General features: G+C 40.2%; 1 protein-coding gene across 6 annotated transcripts in view; it reads left to right on the forward strand.

The window, feature by feature from the left end:
- Positions 1-24791, forward strand: part of myo6b (myosin VIb) — a 52295-nt gene that overhangs the window by 9285 nt on the left and 18219 nt on the right. For 2 of the 6 annotated variants that reach the window (XM_034222334.1, XM_034222337.1), the window contains exons 11-28: positions 1218-1226; positions 2487-2667; positions 4402-4546; positions 5768-5925; positions 6256-6347; positions 6796-6868; positions 8169-8296; positions 9204-9299; positions 10897-11067; positions 15552-15590; positions 15699-15792; positions 16464-16594; positions 16830-16907; positions 17044-17173; positions 20242-20332; positions 22827-22977; positions 24262-24470; positions 24580-24658. In XM_034222334.1, the coding sequence (XP_034078225.1) occupies positions 1218-1226; positions 2487-2667; positions 4402-4546; positions 5768-5925; positions 6256-6347; positions 6796-6868; positions 8169-8296; positions 9204-9299; positions 10897-11067; positions 15552-15590; positions 15699-15792; positions 16464-16594; positions 16830-16907; positions 17044-17173; positions 20242-20332; positions 22827-22977; positions 24262-24470; positions 24580-24658 (2055 nt within the window). Of the gene's footprint in view, positions 1-99; positions 1189-1217; positions 1227-2486; positions 2668-4401; positions 4547-5767; positions 5926-6255; positions 6348-6795; positions 6869-8168; positions 8297-9203; positions 9300-10896; positions 11068-12812; positions 12893-15551; positions 15591-15698; positions 15793-16463; positions 16595-16829; positions 16908-17043; positions 17174-20241; positions 20333-22826; positions 22978-24261; positions 24471-24579; positions 24659-24791 lie in introns of those variants that run through there. The other 4 variants (XM_034222335.1, XM_034222338.1, XR_004569562.1 and 1 more) reach the window with 3 other exon arrangements.

The following is a 24791-nucleotide window of genomic DNA, read 5'->3' on the forward strand; positions in this document are numbered from 1 at the left end:
TTCTGGTTTAATCACATAACCAAATACATTACATGTCACTTGTTAGACGCTTTTATCCAAAGCGACTTACATACTCAATACTGTGGACAATCCCCACAGGAGAAATTTGGGGTGAAGTGTCTTGCCCAGGGACACAACGACATACTGACTGCAGTGGGGTTTGAACCTGTGACCTCCTGATCCGAATACCAACTCACAACCCACTGCACCACACGCCTCCCCATGATTATTTGGACACTCGTGTTGAATTACCCGACTGTATGTCCAGAAGCAAAATCGAGGAATGATTTGTAATGCTTCGCTTTTTTGTTCTTTGCTCTTCAATCAATCTTTTAGAGCAATGTACATTATTATTTTCCCAATAGTGATGAGTAAACACAGACTGAAAGCAAATCCCAGACACATACTCAAGGAAACCAGCTGCAAATGTGAAATGATATGCAGGAACTGGTCAATAAGAATATTTCATGCCAAGGAATTAGTTCAGGTCTGCGTGTTTGATGAATTATGTATGACATGAAGAAGAACCAGGGCCCGCAAAGCCTGCAGGAGATGTGTAATTAATATCATGAAACAATAAGAAGAAGAAGTGTGACATGTTGCTCTCTCAGGGACTAATTATACAGGTTCATTTCACTCTTGTTTTCCAAGATAGAATAATATCTTATTTTATGCCATCATTTATCAAAGTTTCGGGATAATCAGGTGGTAAACAAAAGGAAGTGCTTTCCCTTCTCTATTGATGGATGTAGTCATGGGAGAACTTAGCCTAGTAAATACACTTTCTGTGTACCTCAGCGGTTAATCATAACGTCTATTTCTTCAATTTCTTTCCAGAGGCCGCTGGTGTTACATTAGCTTTGCTTTGGTTCCATTATAACCTTAACATTTAAAGCTCTATTTTTTTAAACATGTTATTTTTGTATTATTTTTTTAAATATGTGCCATAAACATTTTACATTTGTTTGAGACATTATTTTGGACTGCAATTACAATAAATTAAAGTGCTTTTATTAGATATTTCAATTCTGTATAAAATGGGAAAGGGTATTTTTGAACATGTTTACTATGTGTTTAAGATGTATAACAATCACAGTGATTAACAACGAGTGACTTAAGCACTGTAGGCTGTGTCGTTGTCAGAATATTGTGTGTTATTAATATGTTGCTAATCTTGTCATTGTACATCTGTGTCCTCCCTCGTGTCTGTTATAAAGGACAATAAGGTGATGTTTCCTTCCTCATCAGGCCTTTGTGCTCTCTGCTCTCTATCCTCTGTTTTTCCTAAAGTAAACACTGAGACTCTCAGGTTTTACAAGCCGCTGTTTGGAGAGCAAAATTGAAATGAGGGTGCATGCTTCCCCATTGCCTGCATGTGGCTTGGATACAATACAATAGATGCTTACTCAGCTTATTTTCAGTCATACAATATAGGGCTGCACAATTATTGTATATTTCCAAACAGTTAAAGGTCCCATGTCATGGCCATTTCTACTGATCATAATTCCAGTGTTGAGGTCTACTAAAACAGATTTATATTGTGCAATTTTCCAAAATCGCATTGATTCCTCATACAGCATCTCTGTGTAGTATGTGTATTCACTCTCTGTCCTAAACGGCTTGTTGGAGCTCCTGCCCCCCCCTCCCATGAGCCTAGTGGCCATCTGCGAGACAGCGAGACCCAGCCCGAACACACACACACACACACCCGCAGGCTGGGAGTTTGTGTGTGTGCTCACACACTGCCTTGCCGCGTCCCGCCGTCTCAGGGAGGAGAAATCGGTGGAGCTGCAGCTGAGAAAAGATTGAGTGTGTGAGGAAGTCCGCGGATTGGCCCATTTGGACCAATGGGTCCATTTGGGTATGGGCACGTTACTGTACCCAGGAAGAAAAGGAGAAATCTCCAACGAGGCGTTCTGGGGCAGCATAGACAGGTATTTTCTGTGTTAGAGTTTTACTCGCTACAGGGTGTACTTTGAGAGTTTGTGACTTTGCAGACCGTTTACATGCATACAAACCTTCATAACACACAAGGGGATGGGTAATAACCGGAAAAGCATGACATGGGAACTTTAACAATTGATGTTTTGTGTTTAAGAATAGCCAACACACAAATGAAACATGAAAAATGAACAATAAAACAACTGTAATGTCTCTCTCTTATCTTACAGTATAACCAGTAATATTTGTGCAGCTCTTGTCAGTTGTTATTCTACGTTTGCCTTCTGTTCGAGTTACATTTCACTCTGCATGCCTGTTTTTTGTGCCTCTTCTTTTATATCGCTGAGATATTGCTAGTTGCTTGCTACATAAGCTCTATTCTATACTTTATACATTTAGTACTTCAAGTCAAGACATGTGGATACAAAGCTACTGTAGCAAAGCAGCCTTAGTTGGTAGTGTTTGCTGTGTGCTGCTGGTGGAGGCTCTTTCAACACATTCATTTAAAATATTTACTTTGACTGACTCACTGGTGTGTTTTGTAGCATCTGAAGGTGGGTGCTCTGAAGGACCCTCTTCTGGACGACCAGGGGGACTTCAACAGGATGTGTGGGGCCATGAAGAAGATCGGGCTGGACGACACGGAGAAGCTGGACCTGTTCAGGGTGGTGGCTGGCGTCCTGCATCTGGGCAACATCGACTTTGAAGAAACAGGGAGCTCCTCAGGTCAGACACATGCTGGAATTATAAATGGTTACAACATGTTTAGAATCATCGGTGGGATTGTCAATATTTTAGTTAGATCCTTCTTGAACATTTGTGTGTGTCAATGTGCATAGGGTTCATATGTCTGTACTTAAAAAAACAGCAATTTGTTCAGTTTTTCTGCTGCCAGAGGTAAGACAAATATACTTCCTTTATGCCAGAGGATTCTTAGCTAAGAGGCCTCTAGGCAGCTAAAGCATTTATTGAAAATGTTTTATGAACTAAATATTCCGCCCTTCGAAAACCCTTTTGAAAAGTTTGTTTCAATAGATGTGAGCACATTGAATTCCACATGGTAGAATCAATAAAAAATGTTGAAGAATCGATGTCCTTGGATGTTATCACAGACATATTAATGTATTATGTTCATTAATGTTAATTTCAAAAGGGACAGATAGGCAACTATTAATCAATGCCACACACCGCAGGGTTTAAACTAAGTGGAATGGTGATAAAGAGAGCCTCTGTTACCCAGGTAACCAGGTTCTCTTTCTCATTCTCTCCCTGTTTCTCTGCAATCTGCTATGGATTAAAGCAGTGGTTCTCAACTGGTCAGGCCTCGGGACCCACTTTTTCCTTTGTCAATAGATCGTGACTCGAAATTTGTAACCACTCAAATCTATTCAACAAAAAATCGTGCTGTAATATATACGCTTTTCAGCATACAATATTAATTACAGTGAAGTACAGTGCATATATCCCTTATATCCCTTCACAGAACAACATAATGCTTTTAAATAAGCTTTAATGAGATGATGGAATCAAAGCTGAACTGTATAACATAAAAAGGCACATGCTGAAAACCCAACCCCAGAAGGGGGTCTGGGGGGATTCTCTCCCCCAGGAGATTTTTAGAAATACTAAAATATAAACTACCCATTCTGGTACACTCTGAGAAGAAAATATATAGATGTATTACTACCCGACATATTAATAATATGTTATGCCATTGTTTGTTTTTCACTTTGTTCTGACAGCTGAACTTGCTGCTCCTCACAGAGAGAAGAGCAAAGAGGAGAGAGTCTGTGTGAATTACTTTAAATTGTGGGTAAGGGTAGATAGCCCCCATTGTTCTGTGACCTGTCAATCATCAAACCGGGGGTCATATTTCATTATGTGTTCATTTTTATCTGAAGTTGTACCCATGGATGTATAAAGAATAGTTCTACCGCAAAGTTATTCTCCGTGGGGACTTCCGGCAACAATCTTGATTCTGATTGGCCAGAAGAATTGAAAAAACATCAGCAAAGATGTTTTATTGAGAAGATGATCACTACGTGACAGAAGTTTTCAAAACCGTTTATGGTCTCCCGTACTTCCAGTCCAATGCACGCCGACTGCATGCACAGCGTTAGAAAGTCGGGCCTTCAAAATAAAAGTTTTTTCCCATTTTTTTTCCTTCACTCACAGATCTGCGACCCACTCAAAACGGGTCCGCGACCCACCAGTTGAGAACCACTGGATTAAAGAAAGCACTCTTTGAAACCTTTCATGAGTTTTCAGAAGTTTCTCCTGACTTCTTATTCTCATTTTGCGCCTTGAACCCAGCTCTTTATCAGGCTGTTGATATTCACAGTTTAAGACTTCACTCTTCATTCTCCCGTCTGTGACCACACAATATAATTCTGCTTATTTTAGTTTTTTAACAATACCATATATTGTACTATAGGCTTGTTTGTATTCTGTGTGTTTCAGGCGGTTGCGTACTGAAGAATCAGTCGGGCCAGACTCTGGAGTACTGTGCCGATCTGCTGGGTCTGGACCAGGATGATCTGCGCGTCAGCCTGACAACCCGAGTCATGCTCACTACAGCAGGGGGCGCCAAAGGAACAGTTATCAAGTAAGAGAGGACAGCTCTCTTCGGTGACTCCTCACAACTTCTTTTGTTGTTGAGAAAACAATCTTCTTGATACTATCCTCTAAAGAATTAAAGTAATCTGTACGATGATGACATTAAGCTTTTTCAATTTTTTTTGTATAATTCTAAAGACTTTTTTGATAGGCTTTATTATTCCTTGCAGGCAAGTGCTCTGTGTCTCTGTCCAAACCCCTCACAGCAAACATGAACCCACATGTAGAGGGTTCTGGATATTATGCTTATATGAAAGAAGATAATAATAATAATAATAATAATAATAATAAGATAGTGTGTTGCAGTATTATTGGCACTGCTCGTGTGCACTTTGGTGATGATGTGGTGTTTGAGTGATAGGGCCAGGTTTGATAGATGAATATTTCAGCAGGGCCAGATGCTGGCCTGGAAGTGTTTTCTCCACATAAATAATGCAGGCTGTATCTGAGGAGGCAGGCGAGCATGGCTTCAGTACTGTAAAGGCCTGCTGTCTGGGGAGCAGGTGGAGCAAAGGGGGCATGGCTTTGTCATTAAGCCCCAGACAGATCCCCCCCCCCCCCCGGGAGACTGAGGGTTACAGAGGGGGTGGTGGGTGTGACAGGATGATAAGTCTCTAACTAGTGTGCAAAGGAAACATTGCAATGGATAAAAAAGACGTTTACAAAAGGATCTTAGTATGTTTAACTTATGGCAAGGTGAAATGGAGAAACGCTGGTCTATTCTCTGGCTGGAAATGGTACCCGAGTGTGTGGAATATGAAGTGTTTAACATCCTATCATAGCAGAAGTGAGAACTTTCCATTTGAAATTCAGTTTCCTCCCACCTGGGACAAGTGAGTTGAACTCTTGGTCGCTGTGGATCTGCACTTTGCTCACACGGTCACCCCTTTAAATAATTTAAATAATTTAAAAATAAATGGTGTTAAAGCCCCATTAGAGAGCCTAGTAGATTTCAGGGTTCATATTTTAGTTTTAATACCACATCTTTGGCTCGGAAACCCTCACTTTAAAAATGAATGCCTAGCTTAACTATAGAGATCAAACGGGAACAATGCGGCAGAAAAGTGTCACATCAACACTGCTCAACTTTCGCTGCCGCATGAACATTGGGTTTATTAGGAGAAAAAATAAAAAAGGAGGTTTATTAAAAGGACCAACATGTCCCAGTTTCGGACTGTGTCTCAATGTCCCACTTTGTGTGTCCCTCCAGAGTGCCTCTAAAGGTGGAACAAGCAAATAATGCCCGCGATGCCCTCGCAAAGGCCGTGTACAGCCGCCTCTTTGATCATGTGGTGAAACGAGTGAACCAGTGTTTCCCCTTCAAGACTTCCTCCAACTTCATCGGGGTGTTGGACATCGCTGGGTTTGGTAATAGAATGCAGTTACTGTTAGATAACATGTGGAAATTAAATGTAACTAAATACAATTTGCCCACAATAACTGATAACATAGTAAAGAAACTGTGAACATATGTTTCAGATTGACTGCATTTTCTCATTAAAATGCACTCCATTAAAGAAAGCCTTGGCTGTGCTTCTTAATATAAGCACCCAAATGCAAACACACACTTCATTACCAGGGCTTTGCTTGAGAATTAATTTCCCCCTACTGCATAATAAACACATGCTTTGCAAAAATTGGAATTAATTGAGATATATGATTTTTCAGCTTCTTTTTTTGTTCTCCCCCTTCTTTCAGAGTATTTTGAACACAACAGCTTTGAGCAGTTCTGTATCAATTACTGCAATGAGAAACTGCAGCAGTTCTTCAACGAGCGTATTCTCAAAGAGGTGAGTGAGCAGCGAGTGGATTTAGGTGATTTGGTGTGCTTTACTTATTCATCCTGGGAAACCTGCCATGTCGTCTCACTCACAATCCAAACTCCCCGAGCCAGGTCGGAGTGGTTGGCACTCTAAGCTTCTGGATTCTCATCTCTATTTTCTCACTTTTCCCCCCCCTCCGTATCTCCTGCACTCTCTCATTAGAATGCTAATTTCTCAAGGGACATGATGGGGAGTGTTTCTCTCCTGTGATCTCTTAACGCTGTTCTCTTCCAAGGTCTCCAATTAATCTCTCTCTCTGTCTCATTATCTCAATTGTGTATTGTCAGTTCAATGTTTTTTGTTTGCTTCTTTGAGGTTTATGATTCTGTTCTGAAACCACTCAAAAAAGTCATTTATTATCAGGACATTTTCAGAATGTGTTTTTAGTTCTTGACAATTGGCCTTGTGTGTGCAGGAGCAAGAGCTGTATCAAAGGGAAGGCCTGGGAGTGAACGAGGTGCATTATGTTGACAACCAGGACTGCATAGGTACGTTTTGTGAGGTTTTCCTCTGAGCACACTGTTGATCCTCAAAGACTGCAGCTATAACATGTCAAAGCTTCCTACTGTGCACAGTCACTTCTCAAAGTTTACCATCTACCTGTCTCACTGTTGAAGGTAACAAAAAAAGATCTCTGCATTGCTTGGTACATAAAAAAAAAAGGAACGATAAGCTAAGGGTTGAGTTAGTTTCAAATAACCACAATCAAAAATACCTGTGTAGGAGTATGTGTTTTGATATCGACATGTCTCTGCACCCTGGGTGAAGTGATAAAAGGACCATAGAGCGTCTCTCGGGACATCATTAAGATGAAGTGTCGTCTTTGAGGGCTTGTGCTGCAAAACATAAAAAGTGGCTGTCTGTTGAGCCCACACACCACAAGTGTACCGAGGTTGCTTCAAGTGCAGCTCCCCCACACGGCGTTCATTTGGGCCGTTCCTTGTACTCTTAGCCACACGTCAGAGCAGGGAGAAATACACCTGTCGGAGGGGGGGGAATACCGACTTCTCATTATAAAGGAGAAGGCAAATCCATATGTCTGAAAGAAGTAATGAGTATTTGTGGGTTTCATGGACTCTTTTGTGCAACTCCCACCCCCCCCCCCCCCCCCCCGACTACGTTTTGTTGTGTCTGTCCTCATGTGTATCCTGAAATGAATAGGACGAAGTAGTGAGTGTATCAAGGTGAAGCCGTTTCATTTGTATTTCAAAGGCTGTGATTATTCAGGTGCGAGGTTAACTGACAGCCGTGAATAATATTCATGACTTGCAAATGACCGTTTGGGCTGGCCATTAATTCACTCATCAATCTTCAGGATTTATGCACAGGTGCTTGTTCATGTAAATTTCTATCGGAGGTCCTTCGCTATCAGATTGTATTCCAAACAGCATGGAGCATGAATAATTCAGATGTAAGGCTAAATGAGCATCCTGATAAACATGTTTTTGTACTTTGAATATTCATGTCCAGAAACAGTAAACAGTGGAGATTTCCGATAAATGTCATTCATAAACTAAAGGTTGAGTGCTTTTATATCGTGTGACCACTGTGTTTTCTACCGTAACCTCTTCTTATATAATAAAATAGAAAGGATTTATTTGTTTTATTGTTGTCCCTAAAAAGTTCAGAAAATATTAGATTGTTGAAAAATATTGCTAGGTTTGGTCAGCTGGCATTTTAGACCTTAAGGTTTCACTTTTTGCATTTGTGTTTTTCCATTTATCGTGAGGATAGATTCAATATTAATCATTAAAATGTTATAGATACACATATAATTGTTTGTTTCAGACCTAGTGGAGGCAAAGCTGGTGGGGATCCTGGACATTTTGGATGAAGAGAACCGCCTCCCCCAGGCCAGCGACCAACACTTTGCTCTGGCTGTCCACAGCAAGCACAAAGAGCACTTCAGACTGACGGTGAGATCTCGTAGCTGCTCTCTTCCCCCCTCCCTCTTTCCTTTTCCATTATGTTTTCTTATTCTCCCTCTCCTTCTGTTCTTGCTTTTTTTTTTTCTGTTCTATTATTCTTTTCCTTTGTGCACCCAGATCTTTTGTGAGACGTGGCAGCGATGTAACAGCACATTGGTTTTGTCATTGTGATCACTTATACTCTGGCTGTTTGAAACCGCAGTTCTGTATATGACGCACAGTCCCAGTCCCTCCCTCCATCTCTGTCATTATCACTATTGTTCGCCACCGCCTGTATCTCTGCGAGCATGAAATCCTTTTTAGAAATGTAGCCTTGACACCAATTCAAGCTTAAGATTAGAGTGTGTTGGCTGCAGCCACAGTCTGCTGCAGGGAGAGTTATAACTCAAGACATGGCGATACATTTAATAGGGTGAAAGACATTCATCTTAATCTATAGCGCTCAAATATGCTGTGAGCTAACATTTTTGTTATGCAGTCTTCACAATTTATAATATTTCATTATGGTTCCCCGCACCTTAAAAAGGCTTAGTGCTACATTTCTTTTATCCTGAAGTGTTTTTAGTAATGGACTTTTGGGGTCATTTATAATACTTCAAAAATGTGGCATAAAAAATGTAAATCTAGACTGTGTGCGGTTATTACTGTATTTTGTTGAAACTAAACATGTTAAATAACTACAAATAACCCTGGAAAAGTTTGTAAAAATCTATATTATACAAGTTATGGCTGGATTTCACTGCCCTTTATGGATACAAATGTTTTATTCTCCTCATTCAATATTTAACATGATTCTGTTGTTGAGATGGGGATGGATAGGATCAGATTAAAATCTATGTATATATACGATAGCTCTGTCATTAAACATGATTTACTTTCTACTATTTCCATTTAGGTTCCCAGAAAGTCAAAGTTGACCATTCACAGGAATCTTCGGGATGACGAAGGCTTTATTATCAGGCACTTTGCTGGAGCGGTGTGCTATGAGACGGTAATCAGATCTTAGTATGTTGGGGTTCGATGGTATTAACAAAACCAAGTGATAGAATATTCTTCAATAAACACCTCTGTTTATAGAGTGGCATAAAGTAGGTTGAATGAAAATGTTCTTGTCATTGCTATGCTTGGCTAAATAATGGCAATTGAGGATATATGCCTCCGTGTGGTGTAGTGGGTTGTGCGTTGGTGTTCGGATCAGGGTTCAAACCCCAATGCAGTCAGCATGTCGTTGTGTCCCTGGGCAAGACACTTCACCCCAAATTGCTCCTGTGGGGATTTCCCACAGTATTGAGTATGTAAGTCGCTTTGGATAAAAGCGTCTAACAAGTGGCATGTAATGTGATAATAAAAATATGCTTACTGAATCACTTACCAGCAGTGTTGGGACTAACGCGCTACAAAGTAACGCGTTACTGTAACGCCGGTAATTTTGGCAGTGACCAGTACTCTAACGCATTACTTTTTTAATTCAGTAACTCAGTTACCGTTACTACATGGTGCGTTACTGCGTTAGTTTTTTTATATAGTCAACAGCCAGGCGAACAGAGATGAGAACTGTACTTAAGTACAGTACTTGAGTAAATGTACTTAGATACTTCCTGTGTCACATGCGGAGACGGGCTGTGGGCGTGTTTGTGTTGTTTACTAACAAGACTATCATGGCGGCGGAGCTCAAGTCTAGTTTCTCCACCTGGAGATATTCTCACTATTTCACTTTTGTCGAGCACAAAGAAAAGAACGTTTAGTTAAATGTAAGTTGTGTCTTGGCGGGTCAAAGATCCTATCTACTGCCCAAACCAGTAATTCAAATCTCTTAAAACATCTGCAAAAACAACATGCTGGGACGAAGCTAGTAGCTAAGACCACAGAGACTCAGCCGACGCCACTCCACCTCCACCTAAGCAACAGCGGCTGGATTTTAACCGAGGGACTGCTGGCCAGGGAAAAGTCGATAAAGCCATTGCACGGTATGTTGTAGAACACATGCAGGCTATTGCTACAGTGGAGTCACCCGCTTTCAGGGAGCGAGTTAGCATGATACCATGTCCGGGCGGCACGCGGCATATGGGACGGAAAACTTTTTCTAACTACCTGGAGAAAGAATATACAAAAATGGAAAGCCAGCTAATATCGATGCAATCCAGATTGCATATAATGCATGTCAAGTTGATCAACAGATTGTATTATTCTCCAATGCAATAACAGTACTGAAATGAAGGCTATAAGGGCATTAATGGGAGCCCTTTTGTTAAGTAACTAAAACGTTACTTTTCACAGTAACGCATTACTTTTGTGTAAGTAACTAGTAAAATAACTGAGTTACTTTTGAAATGAAGTAACTAGTAATGGTAACTAGTTACTGGTTTTCAGTAACTAGCACAACACTGCTTACCAGTACAATTCTTTAAGAAACACATTTTTATTTTAGCACATTTGATGACCTGGTACAAATGTCACAACATATCACTTTCAGAAAAGTGAGTTGTGTATGATGCAGGGATTGATTTATTCCTCATTCGATTTTCCATGTTTTGAATTTGTATTAAAGTCTGCCAATACCTAAAGGTATGCATTGTGTTTGTCCACAGATTCGGTTTGTGGAGAAGAATAATGACGCCCTCCACATGTCCCTGGAAAGCTTAGTGTCTGAATCGAAAGATAAATTTGTTCGAGAGCTGTTTGAGAACTCAATCACCAATAGGGATACCAAACAGAAGGCGGGCAAACTCGGCTTCATCAGCGTCGGAAACAAATTCAAGGTCAGTGTTGTTGTCAAAGTTTGTCCTTTTTGATTGATAGATAAAGTCCCTGAACATGAATACTAGAGAATAAAACATGCTCATTTTTAGTTGTTGACAATACTTAATTTTTATTTCACAAATTATAAGCAAATGCAATGTTAATTCTAATGATTAATTCACTTTGGTAAATCATGTTAGCATTATTGGGTATAGTATAATAAGAAGACCTCATGTGATTTAGAAATTAACGCTCCACGTCTCTGTTTCACGTGCGAAAAATGTCACGGGGAACCAAAGTCTGTATTTTACTAAGTTTATCCGCGGGTAAAATGTCAAAGCTCTGGGTATTAATAACTTATATAATAAATATTATAGGTAACTATATGACAATTATAAACAATTTTACTGATACAGTATATAAGTATATTTATCTGGATTGAATACTCACAAAGACTTTCAGGGCCTGTGCGCGTATGGGTCTCTATGGAAAAATAGTGCTTTGGAAGAAAGACTTAAATTTGTTGACGCAATTTTGAAAATGGACTTTTTCAAATATGTTCTGCTTATCGGACTTTCTTTGCCAATTGAAATGTGACATTTTAGCAGTGATGTACCTGAACGCGTTCAATGAACTGATCGTTCATGAACGCGTTCATATTTTGGGCGAACGTGAACTGAACGTACTGTATTTCCGCTAGATGAACGTAATTGAGAACGCGTTCATTCTCAGCGCTGTATAACGGCGTTCAAAAGTGCGTTCATTCTCAGCACTGTATTATAACGGAGTTCAAAAGTGTGCCAGATTTCATATGCCTTTCAGCCGAAAACCCAGTTAAAACACACCGTAAACAGGCTTCAAAATAATGCGGAAAACCACCCAATCTGGCAACAGCAAGCTGCCTGTCACCCCTGGCTGTCACACTAAAATATACGTCATCAGACTCCTCACAACAAACAATGTGGAACCGCTGAACCGGCGAGCATTGAATGAATGAATGAATTAGTATGGACGAAGCCGAGAGCAGCTGCAGCAGCACTCGCTCAGAGTCAGACTCTACGGCGTCGGCGTATGAGCATTTAAAAGAGTTTTACGTTAAAGTCAGTACTGACTCAGACGGAAAAAAATCTAACGTTTGCCTGTAACCTTAGTTTCATACCTCAGCCTGGTTCCTACCTCGTGTTGTGTTAGTACAGAGTTATGTCGGCACATGTTTATATGTTATATGTTTGCACAATGACTACTTTCACTTTTGGTACTTTAAGTATATTTAGATTATTATACTTAATAAAGACCATTCAAGCAGCACGTTTTTCCTCATGTTTTTGAAAATATACTGTAGAGATGAAAGCTGCAGCTGCTACTAGTGTGGACTGAATGGGCCGCAGCAAAGCGTTATGGAAATGCCAGTATTCTGATTGCTGTCTGTGGTTCTATATGAGTTGTGGCCATCATTTTGACAAATAATAGCTCGCAGCAACGTATTGAAAAAATAACTATAAACTATAAATTAGTTCATTTTTGAAACCATGAACTTTAGTTCAACATTTTAAATTATGAACTATGAACTGAACTAGTTCATTTTAAAATTTGTGAACTGTGAACTGAACTAGTTCATGTAGAAAGTGAACTTTCCCAACACTGCATTTTAGTTCTCCTCTTTGTCCCTTTTTTCAGACTTTTCTAACTCTTATCTCTAGCAATGTTCTGTTACTTCTCACCTTTCTGCTCTTCTTCCTATGCCTCTGCTCCCTCCCTACTTTAGGTTCCCTTCTTTTAGATCCCTACCTCTTTCCTTTGAGAAAACCTTCCTTGGTGGATAACGCTGGGTAAAGTCAGCTTGAGGTATAATAGAGAGGAGTAAGGAAACCGTGGGTGTGAAAAAATAAGAGAAAATATAATGACACACATAGGCTCTCACAAAAGTGTGTTGAGCAAGCAGCCCAAAAAAATACACAACCTATAGCTGCACGTCTTTTTGTTCAGCAGAAACCACAAATCTATCTCCAGCTTCAGACTTGAGGTTTCTTTATCACTAATGTAGCATATTTGCCACCATCACTAATGCACCAGAAGATGTGAGTTTCAAACAGGATCACGTTGACATAGAAATAGTCTGTCAAAATTAGAAGTGTTGAGAAAATGGCAATGAACGTTAAAGTAAATTATTTACCTCTGATTTGTTTAAATAATCAAATGAAGTTCAAGTCCCTCCTAAGTACAGTACTTGAGTAAATATACTTTACACCATTGTTAACTGGTTTGAAACCTTTTTTAAAGGAAAGGGGCCATTTTGTGCTGATCGGTGACATGTGGAGTCCTTCAAGGCTCTGTTCTCAAGCCTCTTCTGTTCATTATCAACATGCTCCCACTAATGAGCGCAGGTCATGGAGAACAACAACATATTTCTAGAATGATGCAGAAGACTATTGGCCCAAACAAGCAGAGTAACCATCACATAGAAAAATAGTTAAAGGAGCAGTAGGTAAGTTTGAGAAACCGGCTTGAGATACACTTTTTGTTATATTCCATGGAATGCTCTTAACATCCCGATAGCAATGAATATCTGAAGTGCTTTGACAAAAATTTCATCTGTAGAAGCCGTAATACTGTAAAAAGTACAACCAATCCGTTTAGCCGGCCGGCTAAACGGATTGGATGGCCTACCTGCCTGTCAGCCTCCCATCGGGGCACACACTTATCTCGTGCCCTCATTGGTCATGTGCGCGTTCGTGTGTGTTGGAGGAGGGGCTCTGTAAGGAAGTGGCAGATTTTCTCCGGTTGTGTATTTTCAAATTCTAGCGATCTCGAGCTCGTTTCTCAAACTTACCTACCCCTCCTTTAAGTGTGCTGAAGAAATGTTTTTGGAGCCAAAGATGAATGATTAAAAGTTTCATTTGCCAACATTCAAGACCGCAAACCAGGGCAGAAATCTTGTTGCGGTCTGGACCCAAGTTGTATCATCCAAAGTAAAACAATTACACAATCCGTCTACTATTGCCTCAACAGTATATCAAGAAATGAAGGAATTACCAATGAGAAGCTGCAGTTGATTCAGTAAAATGCTGTTAGTCTTATATACAGTTGCAAGAAAAAGTATGTGAACCCTTTGGAATGACCTGGATTTCTGCATAAGTTGGTCATAAAATGTGTTCTGATCTTCATCTAAGTCACAACAATAGACAAACACAGTCTGCGTAAACTAATACCACACAAACAATATGTTTTCATGTTTTTATTGAACACACCATGTAAACATTCACAGTGCAGGGTGGAACAAGTATGTGAACCCCTAGGCTAAAGACTTCTTCAAGAGCTAATTGGAGTCAGGAGTCAGCCAACCTGGAGTCCAATCAATGAGACGAGATTGGAGGTGTTGGTTAAAGCTGCCCTGCCCTATAACAAATACACACCAGTTTTGAATTAGCTATTCTTAAGAAGCATTGCCAGATGTGAACCATGCCTCGCACAAAAGAGCTCTCAGAAGACCTACGATTAAGAATTGTTGACTTGCATAAAGCTGGAAAGGGTTACAACAGTATCTCTAAAAGCCTTGATGTTCATCAGTCCACGGTAAGACAAGTTGTCTATAAATGGAGAAAGTTCAGCACTGTTGCTACTCTCCCTAGGAGTGGCCGTCCTGTAAAGATGACTGCAAGAGCACAGCGCAGAATGCTCAATGAGGTGAAGAAGAATCCTAGAGTGTCAGCTAGAGACTTAAAGAAATCTCTGGCACATGCTAACATCTCTGTTGACGAATCTACGATACGTAAAACACTGAACAAGAATGGAGTTCATGGGAGGACACCACGGAGGAAGCCACTGCTGTCCAGAAAAAACATTGCTGCACGTTTGAAGTTTGCAAAAGAGCACCTGGATGTTCCACAGCACTACTGGCAAAATATTCTGTGGACAGATGAAACCAAAGTTGAGTTGTTTGGAAGGAACACACAACGCTATGTGTGGAGAATCCAAAGGGTTCACATACTTTTTCTTGCAACTGTATTAACTAATATAGAAGAATGGCTCACATCACTCCACTTTTCAGATCTTTACAGTTGTGTCCTGTTTGTCAAAGAATTGACTTAAATTCTGATTTTGGTTTCTTTATTAAAACACTAAGTAGTTTAGGCCACAGAATAAGTTTATTCTAATGTATATCTAGCACCACTGTATTTGACTGCTTAGTCTACATTTTATTCTATCAGATATATATCTTCAGTTTTACTTTGCATCAATCCCCCTGGAATGCTTTGCATTTGTCTTTTTGTATTGTCTTTTAAAATCGCCTGTGGTTCTTTTATATCTTGTCTTAATGCCGTTATGTCTTATGGAAAGCACTTTGAATGTCCTTGTTGTTGAAATGTGCTGCACAAATAAACCTGCCTCGCCTTTGTCCTTGCATGACTGTTAACTTTTGGTAATGTGCGTCTGGCCTACCTTCGTCTCAAACAATAAAAATCAAATCACTAAACACTATCTTTTTTTCTGCACACACCCACAGACCCAGCTAAACACGCTGTTAGAAAAGCTTCGCAGCACTGTGAGTATAATGTCAGGTCATGTCATTTTAATTGAACTTTCTCTAGAAAATGTTATTTTGCTTTTCTGCTTAGAATCAATAAGTACTTATTCATCTTTGTGTGCTTAGGGCTCAAGTTTCATCCGCTGCGTCAAACCCAACCTGAAGATGGTCAGCCACAAGTTTGAAGGAGCTCTGATTCTCTCACAGCTGCAGTGCTCAGGTAGGACCAAGAATGTATACCATTTTTAAGTTGACTTAATAATCAACAGATATCTTCACCCAATGTACGTCTTATTCATTGAAAACAAGGGATGGACAACTATAGTGAAGCATCTCATGACATTTTTTTTTTTAATATGGATAAGACATACCTAAGAACTTGAAGAATTTAAACTAAATATTGGAGATTTCCTCAAAAAGAGAAGCCGCAGGTTTTTTTTGTACATTTACATTTCTCTCCAGAAAAGTAGCGTAATGTTACTAGGTTTTCACTAACACTATTACAGTGTCAATAGTTTTTAGTTAAATGTTCACATAAGAAAATGTAAATATGTTTGTAAATGCATACTGCTACTGTAACTGATGCAGAAGTGAATCCTGCAACAGCCTTTGTGATTACATTACAGTAAGATTCTTTCTTTGAGTGCCTCCTCTTGTAGATACTGTATGAAAATATTCTCACTTACATGCACACACAAATTAAACATTCATGAAAGACTTGTAAGAGATGAAACAGAGTAGTCGGTGCTGTATGTTAACAAACACACTTCAGCTTTCTTTCATTAAAGCCAATGATGTTCCTTTGATATTGTTAGGAGTGCACATTGTGATTCCAGAGGCGATACTCTTTCTCTTCATTAGCCCTTTATACATTACGTTTTTCTTGATTAGGAATGGTGTCAGTGTTGGACCTGATGCAGGGGGGTTTCCCCTCCAGAGCCCCCTTTCATGAGCTCTACAACATGTATAAACAATATATGCCGGCCAAGCTCGTACGCCTGAATCCACGACTCTTCTGCAAGGTGGGGTTGCATCAAATTGAATATTTGTTCTCAATCACTGGAGAAACAAAATGAGCTGTTGGTTTAAGATAATATTGTTTTGAATCAGTTTGAAATAAAGTCTAATTAGTTGTGCAACAAAAAAGCCTTTAGCCAAACTGACATCTGGGAAATGATTAACAAACATAAACACTTTAGCGGCCTACTGCCTTCTACATATTGCTTTGTCCCTGAATGTGTTTCTGTGCCTCTGCAGGCTTTGTTCAAAGCTCTGGGACTAAATGACAATGACTTCAAGTTTGGATTGACCAGAGTGTTCTTCCGCCCTGGAAAGGTACAGAGAAGTCAACAGTATTGGTTATCCATTTATGTTTAAGATCATTATGCAGAAACACTACAAATACACAGTTAACTACAAGGGTTATCATTTAGTTTTTGTTTCTGTGTTTTCGTCTGTGTGCGTGCATCAGTTTGCTGAGTTTGACCAGATCATGAAGTCGGATCCAGACCACCTCGCAGAGCTGCTGAAGAAAGTCAACCAGTGGTTGCTGTGCAGCCTCTGGAAGAAGGTCCAGTGGTGCAGCCTGTCTGTCATCAAACGTGGGTGAAATCTATTGAGTAACAGCAGTGAAGCTTAGAGAACATTCAGATTGTCTTTCTGTTCTATTATTTCTACACTGAACAAAAATATAAATGCAACACTTTTGTTTTTGCTCCCATTTTTCATGAGATGAACTCAAAGATCTAAAACATTTTCTATATACACAAAATAACCATTTCTCTCAAATATTGTTCACAAATCTGAAAAAATCTGTGATAGTGAGCACTTCTCCTTTGCCGAGATAATCCATCCCACCTCACAGATGTGGCATATCAAGATACTGATTAGACAGCATGATTATTGCACAGGTGTGCCTTAGGCTGGCCACAATAAAAGGCCACTCTAAAATGTTCAGTTTTATCACACAGCACAATGCCACAGATGTAGCAAGTTTTGAGGGAGCGTGCAATTGGCATGCTGACAGCAGGAATGTCCACCAGAGCTGTTGCCCGTGAATTGAATGTTCATTTCTCTACCATAAGCCGTCTCCAAAGGCGTTTCAGAGAATTTGGCAGTACATCCAACCGGCCTCACAACCGCAGACCACGTGTAACCACACCAGCCCAGGACCTCGACATCCAGCATGTTCACCTCCAAGATCGTCTGAGACCAGCCACTCGGACAGCTGCTGCAACAATCGGTTTGCATAACCAAAGAATTTCTGCACAAACTGTCAGAAACCGTCTCAGGGAAGCTCATCTGCATGCTCGTCGTCTTCATCGGGGTCTCGACCTGACTCCGGTTCGTCGTCGTAACCGACTTGAGTGGGCAAATGCTCACATTCGATGGCGTCTGGCACGTTGGAGAGGTGTTCTCTTCACGGATGAATCCCGGTTTCACACTGTTCAGGGCAGATGGCAGACAGCGTGTGTGGCGTTGTGTGGGTGAGCGGTTTTCTGATGTCAATGTTGTGAATCGAGTGGCCCATGGTGGTGGTGGGGTTATGGTATGGGCAGGCGTATGTTATGGACGACGAACACAGGTGCATTTTATTGATGGCATTGTGAATGCACAGAGATACCGTGACGAGATCCTGAGGCCCATTGTTGTGCCATTCATCCACGACCATCACCTCATGTTGCAGCATGATAATGCACGGCCCCATGTTGCAAGGATCTGTACACAATTCCTGGAGGCTGAAAACATCCCAGTTCTTGCATGGCCAGCATACTCACCGGACATGTCACCCATTGAGCATGTTTGGGATGCTCTGGATTGGCGTATACGACAGCGTGTTCCAGTTCTTGCCAATGTCCAGCAACTTCGCACAGCCATTGAAGAGGAGTGGACCAACATTCCACAGGCCACAATCAACAACCTGATCAACTCTATGCGAAGGAGATGTGTTGCACTGTGTGAGGCAAATGGTGGTCACACCAGATACTGACTGGTTTTCGGACCCCCCCAGACCCCCCCAATAAAGCAAAACTGCACGTTTCAGAGTGGCCTTTTATTGTGGCCAGCCTAAGGCACACCTGTGCAATAATCATGCTGTCTAATCAGCATCTTGATATGCCACACCTGTGAGGTGGGATGGATTATCTCGGCAAAGGAGAAGTGCTCACTATCACAGATTTCTTCAGATTTGTGAACAATGAGAGAAATGGTTATTTTGTGTATATAGAAAATGTTTTAGATCTTTGAGTTCATCTCATGAAAAATGGGAGCAAAAACAAAAGTGTTGCATTTATATTTTTGTTCAGTGTATTATAAATGTAATAGTTTTATTTTTGTTTTAGGACTTGATCATTTACCTTTTCTACACATAAGATAACATATTTGATGGTAATTTACATAGCCTTCGCCTGTGTCTATTTCTCTACTACCTATTAGTCATGACTTAACTTTAATTTTTCAGAATATATAATATATATTTTACTTATATTAAATATATTTTATATATATGTAATATATAGCCTGATGCACTTTTTGTTTGTCTGCCATCACAAAAGACTTCTACACAAAAACAGCAATTTAAACAAATGAATAATAGAAGAAGGGCCAGAAGTACAAAGTTTCCAGTGAATTATGTATAAGATGCTTTGTCATTTCCTTTCGTCTTACTGTATAGCTCTGATAGCTATATTGAACCATATTTCATGCTCTTCCATTCATTCTGAATATTGAAAGCAGCTGCCTATAGCAATATAGAGGTATGGGACTCCAACGCATTTACTTGAACCATTACACTTTGCCAAGTTATTGATTTGCACCATTTAACAAAGCGCAGACTGGCTCCTTTGTATTTTTGAAGCAGCATCCGATGAAATTGCATTAAAGTTATAACAGAACGCTGCCTCTGCTTGACCACACACTGCTTGCATTAATGACCTGAGGAAATGAATGTCCCTGGTCAATTTATTTTTTTCAACACCTCACCTCATTATCACAGTTTTGTGTGTGTGTGTGTGTGTGTGTGTGTGTGTGTGTGTGTGTGTGTGTGTGTGTGTGTGTGTGTGTGTGTGTGTGTGTGTGTGTGTGTGTGTGTGTGTGTGTGGTGTGTGTGTGTGTGTGTGTGTGTGTGTGTGTGTGTGTGTGTGTGTGTGTGTGTGTGTGTGTGTGTGTGTGTGTGTGTGTGTGTGTGTGTGTGTGTGTGTGTGTGTGTGTGTGTGTGTGTGTGTGTGTGTGTGTGTGTGTGTGTGTGTGTGTGTGTGTGTGTGTGTGTGTGTGTGTGTGTTACATAGTTATACATGCGATATTCAGTCCTGCTTTATGTTGCTCAATGTTACCCATTATATCAGTAAATGCACATATCTGTAACATTAGCTACACCATAATTTGAACTTTTTGGGTACTTATTATTACTTGTGCTTTTATGAATATTTAGTTCTTAATATAATGTTTTATATTATATGTGAGTATAAGGAGGGCATTGCAGAACTATTTCCATGGAATAGCATTTGACCAAGTATGTTAAGAGTTGAGAAATGCAATAATGCATAATTTGCAAATGTGTCATCTCGGTATTTTCTAGGCTTTTCCGCGTTTTATTGGACAAGCCGACACTTTAAGTATTTTTATAGATCTTTGTCTAAATCCTCTTCCTTTTTCTCCCAATGCTCAACAGTTCGGAACAAGATGAGGTACAGAGCTCTGGCCTGCATTAAGATTCAAAAGACTATCCGCATGTGGCTGTGTAAGAAAAAGCATAAGCCACGGTGAGTTTCCTCCTTGTTCTTTGCAAACACACACACACACAATGTTTATTACTGTGGGTGCGCTTTTCTCTCTTTTTTTCCCTCCGTCACCCTGTACTCTTTTGTGCTTTTTATTTAAACTGATTCACGCTTGGTGGGTTTTGATGGCTTTCCCATATTGTGCATCTAGGAGTTCAAATCAATCTAGAAAGTCATCTGTGAAGAAATTATGTCTCACTGCCCTGCTTTGGGATACATTGTATGTCTTGCTGTATTGGGATGCATTTGGAAAAAGGTGCTCTTGTTCAAGCACCCATGCAGGTGATAGCTTTTCAAGAATCTGATTTTCCCTGTGATTGGCGGTATGTGTACGAGTGCAAAAGAAAATGTTTTGTATAGGGAAGTCCGGATCAAGTTTTTGGCTCCTGAGTCATTTAATATCAAACCTCTGCCATACCAAGTACAGATACGTCCATTTTCCTAAATAATATAGTTGCACAATGCTCACTAAAAGTTAATTTAAAGTTATCCAAATGCAGCACAAAAGCTTTGCAGGTAAAGAAACTGGGTGTTAAAGGCTAATAGTACAATGTATTTCAGAGTGATACTGAATATGTGGTCAGGATGCAATAACAGGGGGATTTGAAACGCTTGGAAGTGGACATGGCTCGGCGAATACACAGTAGTGTAAAGAACTGTTGGCAACCAACCACACCTCCCTCATACACAATATATTCAGGGAGTGGACGAAGGGTGCAAAATGTCTAAATTAGAACACGTTTTTGCCAATGTGATCCAAAACACACTCCTATGACTTTTAATAATTGCTCTGTTGGCTAGGACCCACAAGCTAACAGTCAAGTGTGATTTATACTAGGGCTGCTCGATTATGGCAAAAATCATAATCTCGATTACTTGGGTCAATAATTGATATCACGATTATTAAAAACGATTATCCATTTACTTTGAAAACATCCATTTATTGAAAAATAAATGAAAACATTTGAACAGTGTTTTTAACAGTTGATTACCCTGAACTTTAAGTAGAATTCAACTGAAAAACCAATACAAATTAAATAAAAATCGTTTTATTTCGATTATGTTGTTTTCATAATCGTTGCAAGCCAAAATCGTAATTGCGATTGAATTAAATGAATTGATTAGCCCTAATTTATACTGCATATAACTTGATAGGAATATCCTGATTATATAATCCTTATCTATAGGAATATATATGGAATGTAAGAACTGAAGTCTCACAATCTTACAGTATCTCCTGTAAGTCTGTAGATGATGATAAGTCAAACTACACCGGCTCAAAGGGCACTTACCAAAACTTTTGTCTGCGGTCACCAACAAAGTATTCTAGTGCAAGACTGCAAGCAAGTCCGACCCACTTCACACCATCATTTCTGCTCAAACACACACATTAAATACACCATCAATATGCCAAAAGGGTGCAACATGTGAGCCAATGTCAATGCAATGATGATGAGTCAGGCAAGCAAACATTCATATAACATTAAAGTTAGGAGATGGTCCGCTATAGAGATGTCTGAAATCATCATCTAAATCAGGGGTGTCAAACTCAAATACAGAGTGGGCCAACATTTTAAAATGGGTACTAGTCGAGGGCCGGACTGGTTCAATGTTTATTGCAAAACGTATTGAAATGAACTTATTGCACATATTAAACCTGGAAATAACAAAGCTTAAATTATTGCCTATAAAAACAACATTTAACATTAAATAATCAGTTGCATTCATTTCTTATGGCTCTATCTGCAGCTTTTCTGGAGTCATTTCTGATGATAACATTTTTCCACAGGCCAACAGCTTCAAAAAAACTATTTCCCTCAAAGAAAAAACCAAACATGCTCTGTTGTCGTGAGAAAAAAAGTGCAAAAGGAAACATCCATTGAAACTCAGTGTGCTGCTCTGTGATGCTAGTTCAAGCCAGATACTTGGCATCTCATCTTGGGTGCAAGTTCATCAATGTTTGGGCTCAGGCTCTGAGCGGAGGAACTCCTCAGGATGGAGTGAAGGTGTGCGTGCAATATAACGGCGGGCCATATCTAATAGTAATTAGAAATTATCCTGCGGGCCGAAATTAAATCCACGAAGGGCCTGATTTGGCCCCCGGGCCTTGAGTTTGACACATGTGATCTAAATCAAGACTCTTCCAGGCATAAGTATAGGAAACATTTGATGCAATATTTAATTTGGATTACAGGTAAATAAATGTTTCATTCCCCCTACCGTAATTTGATTCCTGGCTTCACCTATTCAAAATTGTAGTCATTCGTAGAATACTGCAACTGTATATTGCAGTTTGTTTATAACTGTTTATTTGTTATTTGTGTGTATTTTTGTATAGATGTTGCAACTATACAGAGCTTTGGCAATACTGTATGTAAATATGGACATGCTAATAAAGCTATTGAATACTATACTTACTGTACATTAATTCATGACATATTCATGTGTAAGTTTGTATTTTTCTCTTCTCTCATAGCATCGACGGCATGGTGAAGGTTCGAAACCTGAAGAAACACATGGAGCGCTTCAACGAGGTGGTGAGCGGGCTGAAGGAGGCCAAGCCGGAGATGGCCAAACAGGCTCAGGATCTGGCTGCCTCCATCGACGCTCTGTTAGCTAAGATAAAGGTGAGTCACTGTTCACCTCTTTCATACAACTCAAGGATTAATGCTCTGGTGATTTTAAAGCTGAAAGTGTCAGCCGCTTTCCTAGGTGCCTTGAGCATGATATAGTGTGAGCAATAAAACATGTTGCTGTTCTTCTTTCTGCGTTTATCTAGGGAACACAAACATGGCTTCGAGCATGACTGGCTTGCATTCATATGGTTCTCTACATTCACACCTGTAGTTCCCTGGCACAAGAAGTCCTCCACTGTTCTACATTATGCCCTTTCCTAAGTGTGCCGTGCCCTTTTCTCATTCTTCCTCCAAGAATCAATATTTGCCATCACCTCAGGATAAAAAGAAGCATTTGGTGGAGAAGAAATCCAATCCTCTCCTCTCCACTTATATAATTGTATAACTGTTTTGCTAAATGATCAAACGTAGTTAGTGAAATCCCAGCTCTCCCTGCGCAATAAGCACTAGTCTTATTAGACCCTCTAAGTATGGCAAATCATCGCATTCGTACGTCATGCCATCAGGGCACCAACTTCCCAATAATCATTATTCTTTCTTAAATGTTGTACTCTGTTGTTATCTGTAAGCAATCTACAGATATGATTGGAGTGATAATAGGTTCCTCAGGGTCAATCACCCTCTCTTACTCACCCTATCTTCGTCTGTTTGCGTATTAAAAGCCCCACAGTAGGCACTCATGGAGTTCAGATTGCTTAGAAATTGCTCCTGGCACAGCGTCTCTGAATGAATAATGCATGAGAGGCCAATGGCTGTCATTCAGAACTCTATGCGTAGGGGACAAGACCTTGTCATCGCCCCTCCCTGTGTCACCGTTAGAGACTGACTCTAATGAATCATCACAATGCGGTGACCTCTTCTGCCGCCGCTGATTGTCTGACAAGTACAGTGGGGAATTGAGCATTGTGGCTGCAGCACGCAAGTGACAGTCTCAGTGTCAGTCAGTGTCTTCCCTTCCTGCCACATAGGAAGCTTGTGACATGGTAACTGTGGAGTGCGTGCAGAGTCAGGCTACAAGTGAGCTAAGTGGCACTCGTCTTTAAAGATGTTACCTCACCTGATTGACCGTAAATAACATGTTTGTCGAATTCAGAGCAGCATAATAGCTTTCCTAAGGGAATTTCGTCGTCACTAGTTATTAAAGTAATCAAGGCAAACCATGGATTTGAACCACCTGATGCCAATGGTTGAGAATTGATTGGATACTTGGATGAATAAATAAAGTATGTTGTTCATTTTGTGACCTGACATTCTGATCTTCCTCTTGACCCCTAGGCCACACTGATGACCCGGAAAGAGATAGACACAGAATACCAGGGTCTGGTGAAGCGCTCAGAGCAGCTGCTGTCTTCAATGCAAAAGAAGAAGCAGGAAGAGGAAGAGAGCGAGAGGCTGAAACACATCGAGGACGAGATGGAAAAAGAAAGGAAGAGAAGGGAGAAGGATGAGCAACGTCGCAAACAGGAGGAAGACGACAGAAGACTGTAAGTGATGGTGGAGGATTGTCAGGTTCTTTTAAATGCCATGGTTAAGGTTTGAACTATAAGTTGTATGTCTGTTTTAGTGAAGTTTTCTTTTCCCCAAACATTTTAGAAAATCAGAGATGGAGCTGAAGAGAAAGCAGGAGGAGGAGGATAGAAAAAAGAGAGAGGCCGAAGAGAGAGCAATACAGGTTTGGACCACCTTAAAATGCTATATATTTATAATATGGTCTAATGTTGTAGTCATCAGCACAACATGTTTGAAGCCCGGAATCCATTTAGGAGGACTACGTGGAAAATGAAAACAACATTATATTTGATTCA

This window comes from Gymnodraco acuticeps, unplaced genomic scaffold (assembly GCF_902827175.1).
Source record: "Gymnodraco acuticeps unplaced genomic scaffold, fGymAcu1.1, whole genome shotgun sequence".
In the NCBI taxonomy this organism is placed as follows: domain Eukaryota; kingdom Metazoa; phylum Chordata; class Actinopteri; order Perciformes; family Bathydraconidae; genus Gymnodraco; species Gymnodraco acuticeps.